This window comes from Microchirus variegatus (assembly GCF_963457635.1).
Source record: "Microchirus variegatus genome assembly, chromosome: 10".
NCBI classification, from domain to species: Eukaryota; Metazoa; Chordata; class Actinopteri; order Pleuronectiformes; family Soleidae; genus Microchirus; species Microchirus variegatus.
This window is the reverse complement of record NC_139811.1, coordinates 5393739-5405582: the sequence shown is the minus strand read 5'-3', so window position 1 is coordinate 5405582 and position 11844 is coordinate 5393739. Positions and strand designations below refer to the sequence as shown.

Sequence of the window (11844 nt, the reverse complement as noted above, 5' to 3'; positions counted from 1 at the left end):
TCCATTCAAACAAATGTTCATCTCCTGAATATTAAAAAAAAGACCAGATCATATAATTGTTACTATATAATATAATATAATATAATATAATTGTTACTATGTTAAGATGTAATAACATATAATAACTGAGGCTGAGATCATGATGATGTTATTGATGATAAAGGTAATGATGATGGCTTTAGAGGCTGATTTAAATATTCTCTTCCTGCAAGGCACAGGGGGGTTGGGCTTATTCAGAAGGGCATCCAAAACACACACACGCGCGCACACGCACACACGCACACACACACACACGCACACACACAGAGGAAGGAGGAGGGCGGATCAGCTCTAGACTCCTGCACTTTTTCCTGCACAGCTGAACTGAACACAACACAACAGCGCTGTAAGTGTTTCACACCGTTTGGTCTCTTTGTTTATTATTAATATTGTTAATAATGTTGTTATTGATGTTTGTTTGTCACTGTGTCTTTAACTGAGTCACGTTAAAGACACAGTGTCGCCGCTTGTTTCAGCTCTGAATCCAGAGTAAAGAAGACAAGAGAACAGGTGATGGTGACAGTGACAGTGTGTGTGTGTGTGTGTGTGTGTGTGTGTGTGTGTGTGTGTGTGTGTGTGTGTGTGTGTGTGTGTGTGTGTGTGTGATGATTAACTTCGGTTTGAGCTGCGTTAGTTAATGTTAATGTTGAAACACACACTTCCTGCAGATGTGTGTGTGTGTGTGTGTGTGTGTGTGTGTGTGTGTGTGTGTGTGTGTGTGTGTGTGTGTGTGTGTGTGTGTGTGTGGCTGAGAGTCCGAGTGTTTTTTTGTTTTTATTATGCACTTTATTTTCGCTCGTGCTTCGTGTTAGTTGGTAAGTGTTGTTGTGTTTGTATTGTGTGTGTGCGTGCGAGTGTGTGTTTGCTTTGCATGTCGTAAATGAGTAAGAGAGAAGAGAGAATCACCTGGAGCCAGGGCCAGCCCAAGCTTTTATAGGGCCACCACCACCCTCACCACCACCCCCACCCCCACCACCTCAGAGTAGCAGAGTTTTTAACATTAATAACATTACTAAATTAAGATGAATCTTAATTTGAAGCTTAATTTGATGAATTTGAAGCTTTTTTGTCATGATTATAACACAATTTTCTGATTGTTTTAGCTTCTTAACCCTTTAAGGTTCTACTCAACCGTTTGGTTGACCACACTCTAAGTCACTATATCTCATTGAAAAATGCATCAAACTGAACTCACTATCACTAAATTAATGTGACTTGTTCTGAATGTTGTACTTTATGAATTATGCAAACCGGGTTTATTATGAACAGACGTCTCAACCGTTTGGTAGAGGCCTGTATCTGAAATACTGTAGGGTCTAATAAAAATATATATATATATTTGTTTTTGTTATCATAAGAAAATAAAAGAATAACAAATGCAAAGAAATTATTTTTCCTTTGCTTTTTTTTTGCATACCTTAAAGGGGTGGGCAACAGTTTTTTCCTGAGGGCCATACACCCATAAATAAAGCACGCAAAGGAGGGGGGGCACAAATAAAAGGTGTTAAATAAATAAATGTTAATCATTAAACCCAACTTCATATGCAACATGCAAATACTTTATATTTTAAAAGAATAATTTGCGCTGCGAATGTTTAGTCTGTATTTGCACCTTGAGCTAACAAGTGAAGAAGTCGCGGGCCAGATAAAAGTTGTCTGCGGGCCAGATCCGGCCCTGGGGCCTTATGTTGCCCACGTGTGCCTTAAAGGGTTAAATGTGGAAAATATTCTTCTTCTTTTTTGCTCCATATCACAAAGAAATCATTCAAAGTGAATCACTATGTGGCTCGTGGACAAAACAATTTTTTTTTTTTTGACGTTTTATGATTTTCTGATATATATATATATATATTTGAAAATTGCAGTATATAGGCCATATTGTGATTTTGATAAAAATTTCCGTACATTGTTCAGCCTTACATTAGAGGACAGTTTTTAAAAAAAGAAAGAAAAAATAGCATTGTATTAATATGAATATATGTAAGTGTGGTGATACTGAACTTGAACCAGTTCAATGACTTTGGTTTTTAAATCTTCAACAACAACAAGATAAAAGATAATCGCTATTTAAATATCAAAATACTAATCTAATCTTAAGATTGGAACGTCACCAGAGCAGGTACTAAAAAATAAAGCATTTCACTGTCGGGAAAAACAAAAGTCGAGTTGTGTTAGAACAAATAGAACAAATTTGTTTGCTCATGCCTTGGGTCGTCTGCCTCGGGCGCCGGTGACATGGTTTTACTGAAAAAAACAAACAAACACAACTTTAACCTCAACAACGTGTTTTTACAGATTAAGCCTTTTTATTTGCAATACGCACTAATTATTTTCCAGTGAGTATAATGTGCATAATAACGATGGCATGATACAATTCTGCGTCAGATACCGATATCACGACTTGGCAAAAATGCTATTGCTTATATCGTATTGACATTTTTACACTCAATTTTACAGTTTTGAATTGTGTCAGATTTTGCATTTTTATCTGTTTGATATCCGACCCAGTGATTTTGAGCGATATCGGACTGATACCGATACTGAACGTGATATCGGCTCATCCTCAGTTGTGCATGTTGATGTGGCAATAAAGGTGCATTTATTAAATAAATGCAGGGAATGAATTGACTGCCCACGTTGGCAGTCATTTAGCTAAAGAAGCCTTTGTGTATGCGCGGCTGGACAATAACTAGGACTGTATGCAGTCATGGTAGGGCCCTCGCGTCCAGATGCAAGGCAAACATTCCAAAATGGCCGACTTCCTGTTGAGTTGAGGCCATGGTTACGGTCGACTTTTTTGTTCGTCTCGGCCGATAACATATTCTCACCAAGTTTGGGGAAATTCGGTGGAAAAATTAATTTTGCCTCTGTTTTCACCTTAGGGGGGCGCTACAGAGCCCTTGAGCAAAGCACAGGTCCGGGAGCTATGCCAATATCGCATTTTCGCCAGATCTGACCTCCATACCAATTTCCAAGAGTTTTCATGTACTTTAACCCCTTCAGAAATGACAGCAAAACCACATATTTAAAGGTGCCATATGTAAGAATGTGGCCAAAAACAGTTACTACATTAAAATTCAAAATACCAAGGTCTTTTAGGTTTCATTTTCTGACATAACTGGCAACCCGTGGTTGCTCGGCAGCTGAGACTCTACTGACTGCAATGATTGGTAGACGGCGGTAGGTGGCGCCACATGCCAAAAACATGATTTCAAAACATAAACATGATTTGCAGTCTGCAAAATATTTTTTTTAATGCAAATATTTTGTCTGTACTGTTGTTGTTGGTGAGTTCAGTTTGTTATATGAACATTATTCCTGAGTCTCTGTGACATATTAGGAGGATTTTATGGCCAATTGATTTAGATTTATTACATAATGCACCTTTAATAATAATAACCTGAAGCATAACAATATATAGGATAACAATTGGCACAAATTTGTGCCGTTTCGTCCCCTGCCATTCGTGGCTCGGGCTCTAATAAGTATAATTCTGTTTTTATTTCTCTCCTGTCGTCTCTGGTCCTGTTAAACTTCCCGGTCGGCTTCTCTTTGTTTCAGGGAAATTGTGGTTTTGCATATTCACGAGTGTCTGGGTTGTGGTCTGAGAAACCTGCTGAGCGACTCTGGAGCACAGACTTGCTGTTTTTAACACAGGTTTCTGTCTCACAAAAAGGCCCGTGGAAATGAAACAATAACACAGGACAACCTTTAGGTCACTGCGTGGTTTCCTTTCAAAAAAAGTGATTGTGTTCTTTGCTTGTGTCCCAGATCATGGTGGAGTCTCTTCCGTGCTCCGGTCGCTCCGTGTTTGCGGTGCTGGTGGCAGCGTCGCAGGTGCTGGGCCTGACCTCGGTGGTGCTGACCGGCGTGTGGATGGGTAAATACCACGGTGGATACGCGTGGGACGGCTCACCGCAGGAGTTCAACCTGCACCCTCTGTGCATGGTGCTGGGCCTGGTCTTCCTGCAGGGCGACGGTGAGTCCATGGTTAGACATAGATATCGCGTATAATCGCCGTACGACTGTTTTCTTTGACAATATATCGATTATGACAGAATCAGAGTCGTATCGCGATGTTCTTGGTATATCGTATCATTAGGGAAGCCCGTGAGTCCCACCCTAACTGCTGATGCTCAAATGACCAAACACGTAGTTCTGGTCATGATAAGTCATTTTTTTAAATAATAGACTGTGTATTAGTGTGTGTGTGTGTGTGTGTGTGTGTGTGTGTGTGTGTGTGTGTGTGTGTGTAAGCCTCAGGCATTTTGTTGCTGACCACATGCATTATGATGACACGACCCAGACGGCCATCGACCACACCCACGACGAGTCACACACACACACACACGCACACACACACACACACACAAACACACACACACACACACACACACGCACACACACACACACACACACACACACACACACACACACACACATTCTTGTACTTGCTGCATACTGAGGACCAGCATTTCCACTTTATAAATCAGCAAAATTACAAAAATCTACTTCATGAATGACATCTACAAAGAACTACTGGTTGCAGGACCATAAAATGTCTGCAGGGGGAGCCCCAGAGCAAAAAGGGCTGGAAAACTTTTTCGATTTTTTTTGTTGTTGGTCCAAAATTTGACAAAAACATCATACTATGTTGGCCAAAATAAAAAAAATAAAAAAAATGTGACCAAAATTTGACAAAAATTTCATACTATACTGTCGTCCAAAATTAAAAAAAAAAATGTACCCAAAAATGTTGGTCCAAAATTTGACAAAAACATCATACTATACTATGTCGATCAAAATGTGAAAAAAAACATTGTCCAAAATTTGACATAAAAGTCATACAGCGTCCATGGCGTCCAAATAATTTTTTTTTTTGACAAATTGAGTATAGCATGTTGTAGCAACCTAAGGAAGTGATTTCAATTAAAACAAAGTGAGGACCGGCCAAAATGTCCTCACTCCGTAAAAATTACCTCACTTTGTTGGTTAAAAACCCTCAGTGGTCCTCAGTGTGCCGCAAGTACAAGAACACACATACACACACACACACACACACACACACACACACACACACACACACACACACACACACACACACACACACACACACACACACACACACAGAAGAAGGGCTCAACCCTGACAGTTGTGTGTTCCTGTGACGTCTTTGACAAAGTCTTTGTTCTGAATCCTGTGCACGTGATAATTTAACGTGCGCGTAATGAACGTATCATCTTCCCGAGCACAGGGATCATTTGCATTCATAACCTCATAAACGGGTGGAGTTTGTAAAGTGAGCCTGAAAACGTGGCAGCGATAATTTGCTTGATTTGGAGAGAGTATCATATAGAAAGAATAACATAGGATAGTATATATTATAATAAAAGAAAAAATACTTTAGAAAGGCCCAGATGAATAATCTGGCTGTGTTACTACAGCGTGTGCTGACCAGATGACGTTTAGGACTTGATAAGGACGGTTGCTGGGGAAAATCCCCTCGCTGCACCTTGGACTGGATCCATGTGTCTCCGTTTAGCGTCTATTCAAAAAGAAAAGACACCATGGATTAATAATGTGTCTGAATTTCTGAAAAACACACTAAACTTTTTCAGGTTAAAACTTTTTTTAAGTCATGATATGATATTATCACGATATTTAAGTCATGATACGATATGATAACAACATTTAAGTCATGATACGATGTTATCACAATATTATCACAATATTTATGTCACGATATTATCAAAATATTAAAGTCACAATATATCACTGTATTTAAGTCACGTTACGATATTATCACGATATTTAAGTCACGATATTATCAAGGCATTAAAGTCACGATACGATATTATCACGATATTTAAGTCACAATATTATAAAGGTATTAAAGCCACGATATACGATATTATCACGATATTTAAGTCAAAATGCAATATTCAAGTCACGATACGATATTATCACAATATTTAAGTCACGAAACGATATCATCACAATATTATCACAATATTTAAGTCACGCTACGATATGATCATGATATTTAAGTCAAGATACGATATTATCACAATATTTAAGTCGAAATACTATATTATCACAATATCACGATATTATCACAATATTTAAGTCTCAATATAATACTATCACAATATTTAAGTCACGATATGATATTATCACGATATATAAGTCACAATACAATATTATCACGATATTTAAGTCACGATATGATATTATCACGATATTTAAGTCACGATACAATATTATCACGATATTTAAGTCATGATACAATATTATCATGATACTTGAGTCACAATATGATATTATCACGATATTATCACAATATTATCACGATATTTAAGTCATGATACGATATTATCGTGATATTGAAGTCACGATACGATATTATCGCGATATTTCGTTTTAACAGTTATCTGTTTTTACTTGTTTGTACCTTGTTGAGTTTTGCTTCCTGTTCCTGTTCCTGTCTTCCCCTGTTCATTTTCAGCCCCTCCCCTTCCTGTGTCTGGGTTTCTGAAAAACACACAACTTTCAGTCTTCAGTATTGAAATAGTTTCTCTCTATATTTTTGTAAAGTTCCACAAAAATGACAGAGGAATCAAAGTGCAACACAAAGAGAGATCGACTCCATGAACTAGTTTGACTATTGATGCATTTCCAAACATGGTGGGAGTTAGATCTATTTGACCTTGTACCGTCTTTCATCACTGAGATGACGTGTAAATAGGAAAAACAGCCATATTTCTTTAAACAAATATACTCTAAAAAGAAACAAATATTAGAAAAAAACGTGAGAAAAACCTGAATACCTGGAAATAACAGCAAGCAAATATATTCAAGAGAGAAGTTATGAGGATAAATGATTGACGACTTCATTGCATAACCTTTTCTAAGGGGAGAGCAGATACAGTATTTTATTGATTGAAGAAGCCGTGAAGTTACTTTCGTCATGATTTCATTTTAAAAACATCATGTTCTGGACGACTCTGTCTGTGAGATAAGGTGTCGTATGTCACTGTAATCCAGACGTCACTGTGCTCAAACGGTTTTATTCTGCTCCTGCAGGCCTGCGTTTGTGTTCCGCTAATGAAACTAAACACATTATGTTGAAACGGTTGAACAGGCACAGCCGTCTGCTGCAGCACCTGATTACGTTAGTGCAATAAAAGCAAAGGTCAGCTGGTCGTCACACGGCCATCAGCGGTGGAAAACACCTCGAGGGGCCGGCATCTGAGATCTGTCACGTAGGCCACGCCCCCTTCCTTTTTATGCTAATTCATCAGTGACACTTCAGTGTATCACTGGATCCAGTTCCTAATCCTAAACCTGTGAGCCTGTAAACCTGTTTCCACAATGAGTGATATTATCACGATATTTAAGTCACAATACGATATTATCACGATATTTAAGTCACAATACGATATTATCACGATATTTAAGTCACGATTAAATATTTAAGTCAAATACAATATTATCACCATATTTAAGTGAAAATATGATATTATCACGATATTTAAGTCACAATACGATAATATCACAATAATTAAGTCACAATACAATATTATCACGATATTATCAAGATATTTATGTCAAGATATGATATTATCAAGATATTTAAGTCACAATACGATATTATCACAATATTATCACAATATTTATGTCAAGATACGATATTATCACATTTAAGCCACAATACAATACTTAAATCACAATACGATATTATCACGATATTTAAGTCACAATACGATATTATCACGATAATTAAGTCACGATACAATATTATCACGATATTTATGTCAAGATATGACATTATCACCATATTTAAGTCACAATACAATATTATCATGATATTTTAGTCACAATACGATACTATCACAATATTTTAGTCACAATACGATATTATCACGATATTTAAATCACAAAACGATATTAAAGTCACAATATGATATTTAACTCATGGTACGATATTATCACAGTATTTAAGTCACAATACGATATTATCACAATATTATCACAATATTTATGTCAAGATACGATATTATCACATTTAAGCCACAATACAATACTTAAATCACAATACGATATTATCACGATATTTAAGTCACAATACGATATTATCACGATAATTAAGTCACGATACAATATTATCACGATATTTATGTCAAGATATGACATTATCACCATATTTAAGTCACAATACAATATTATCATGATATTTTAGTCACAATACGATACTATCACAATATTTTAGTCACAATACGATATTATCACGATATTTAAATCACAAAACGATATTAAAGTCACAATATGATATTTAACTCATGGTACGATATTATCACAGTATTTAAGTCACAATACGATATTATCACAATATTATCACAATATTTATGTCAAGATACGATATTATCACATTTAAGCCACAATACAATACTTAAATCACAATACGATATTATCACGATATTTAAGTCACAATACGATATTATCACGATAATTAAGTCACGATACAATATTATCACGATATTTATGTCAAGATATGATATTATCACCATATTTAAGTCACAATACAATATTATCATGATATTTTAGTCACAATACGATATTATCACAATATTTTAGTCACAATACGATATTATCACGATATTTAAGTCACAAAACGATATTAAAGTCACAATATGATATTTAACTCATGGTACGATATTATCACAGTATTTAAGTCACAATACGATATTATCACGATATTTAAGTCACAATTAAATATTTATGTCACAATACAATAATTAAGTCACAATACGATATTATCACAATATTTATGTCACAATACATTGTTATCTCAATATTTAAGTCATGATACAATATTATCACGATATTTAATTCACGATACGATATTATTACAATATTTACGTCACAATAAGATATTATCACAATATTTAAGTCATGATACGATATTATCACAACATTATCACGATATTATCATGATATTTAAGTCACAATAACATATTATGACTATGACTGTATATTTCCTGTATATAAAACACACACATTATTCAAATTATTCCCTCTCTCTCTCTCTCTCTCTCTCTCTCTCTCTTCAGCCATCCTGGTCTACAGAGTATTCCGTAATGAGGCAAAGAGGAATATCAAGATACTGCACGGCATCATTCACCTGCTCGCCCTCATCATCAGCATCGTAGGTATGTTAAAGACGCGTGTGTGTAAGTTCATATCACTGTGTGTGTTATTTTTAATGAATGTCTTACTACTTTATTACTGTGTGTGTGTGTGTGTGTGTGTGTGTGTGTGTGTGTGTGCAGGTTTTGTAGCTGTGTTTGATTTCCACAAAGCATCAAAGATCCCAGACATGTACACTCTGCACAGCTGGTGTGGCATGATCACCATGGTGGTGTTCTGCTTACAGGTGCGTATACGTATAAACACACACACACACGACCCTGTGTGTCCCTGACCCTAACCTTAACTAACTCTGAGACACACTCCTTTCTCCTAGTGGGTGTTGGGTCTGCTGTTCTTCCTGTTTCCCTTGGCGTCGTCACAGTTACGAGCCGCTTACCTCCCCGTCCACGTCTTCTGCGGTTTGCTGCTGATGGCCATGGCCATCGGGACCTGTCTGCTCGGAATCAAAGAGAAACTCCTCTTCAGCATCATGTATGTGTCTCTGAAATGTAGCCGCCCCAAAATTCACACACACAATGCGATATTATCAGGATATTTAAGTCACGATACGATATAATCACGATATTTAAGTCACTATACGATATTATCACGATAATTAAGTCACAATACGATATTATCACGATATTTAAGTCACAATACGATATTATCACGATATTTAAGTCACAATACGATATTATCACAATATGTATGTCACGATACGATATTATTGTGATATTTAAGTCACAATACGATATTATCACGATTATTGTCACGATACGATATTATCACGATATGTATGTCACGATACAATATTATAGCGATATTTAAGTCACAATACGATATTATCACAATAATTAAGTCACGATACGATATTATCACGATATGTATGTCACGATACAATATTATAGCGATATTTAAGTCACATTATGATATTATCATGATATTTAAGTCACAATATGATATAATCATGATATTTAAGTCACAATACGATATTACCACGATATTTAAGTCACGATACGATATATAATCACGATATTTAAGTCACAATACGACATAATCACGATATTTAAGTCACAATACGACATAATCACGATATTTAAGTCACAATACGACATAATCACGATATTTAAGTCACAATGCGATATTATCATGATATTTAAGTCACAATACGACATAATCACGATATTTAAGTCACAATACGACATAATCACGATATTTAAGTCACAATGCGATATTATCATGATATTTAAGTCACAATACGACATAATCACGATATTTAAGTCACAATGCGACATAATCACGATATTTAAGTCACAATACAGTATTATCACAATATTTAAGTCACGATACAATATTATCACGATATTATTAAGATACGATATCAAGATATATATGTCACAATGCGATATTATCAAGATATGCAAGTCATGATAGAATATTGTGATATTTAAGTCGATATAATCACAATATTTAAGTCACAATACGGTATAATCAGGATATTATCATTATGTTTAAGTCACAATAGAATATTGCGATATTTAAGTCACAATAAGATATAATCACAATATTTAAGTCACAATACGATATTATCACGATATTATCACAATATTTAAGTCACCATACAATATTATCACAATATGATATTATCACAACATTTAAGTGAAGATACGATATTATCACAATATTTAAGTCACCATACAATATTATCAAGATACGATATTATCAAGATATATATATCATAATACGATATTATCGATATATACGATATGTAAGTCACAATACAATATTGTGATATGTAAGTCCCGATACGATACAATCACGATATTTTAACAATATTTAAGTCCCCATACAATATATAATCAGACCGACCGTGTCCTTCACATGAACTCATCCAGGTCCTTCTCGTCTGCTCTTCCAAAAACCTTGGTAGCAAAAAATCCCAAAACAAATGATGTTGAATTGTCCACCGTCTCTCTGGTCTCAGGTCGACCTACTCCAAGTTTGTGCCGGAGGGCGTCCTGGCCAACGTTCTGGGGCTCGTGCTGGTGTGTTTCGGCGTGGTGCTCGGCTACCTGACCACCAAAGAAGACTACAGGCGTCCGCGCAACCCAGAGGAAGAGGCGCTGTCGGTCCACTTCAAGACCCTGACGGAGGGCGGCACGCCCGCCTCGCCCTGACCTCCCGGGGTCTGACGTACGGCACTTTAACGTGGATACAAACGGCGTCCTGCGCTCGGTGTTAACAGGATGGCGTCACCGCAGCGGCACGTTTAATTAACGCACATGTTTAAATGCAGTTTAAGAGCATCTCAAACGGCTCAGGAACCTCTTTTGGTTCCTGAGGCCCAAACACAGCTCATACTGGCATCTTTAAAGGTCCAGTATGTAATATTTAAGACGGCACATTAGCAGAAACCAAAAAAAAATACTACGACAGTGTTTGGTTTTCTTAGCCTTAGCATAAGCCTTCGTATCTGTACTTTAAGCAAGGCCCTTGTTTTACGGAGGCTGCCATCTTGTGGACACACTGGCGACAGCAAGCGTTGTGAGTGAAGCAGTCCTGTCGTTGTTAAAGTCTGCAGTCTCACCACTAGATGTCACTAATTCTCACACCCTG

General features: G+C 36.5%; 1 protein-coding gene across 1 annotated transcript; it reads left to right on the top strand.

Annotated features, from left to right (window-relative positions):
- Positions 1-3813: 3813 nt before the first annotated feature.
- cyb561 (cytochrome b561) lies at positions 3814-11405 on the top strand (the record flags this gene model as incomplete). Its single annotated transcript, XM_083895984.1, has 5 exons — positions 3814-4018; positions 9150-9248; positions 9369-9472; positions 9563-9720; positions 11213-11405. 5 exons carry the CDS (start codon positions 3814-3816, stop codon positions 11403-11405), a joined length of 759 nt encoding a protein of 252 aa, XP_083752110.1.
- Positions 11406-11844: the final 439 nt, after the last annotated feature.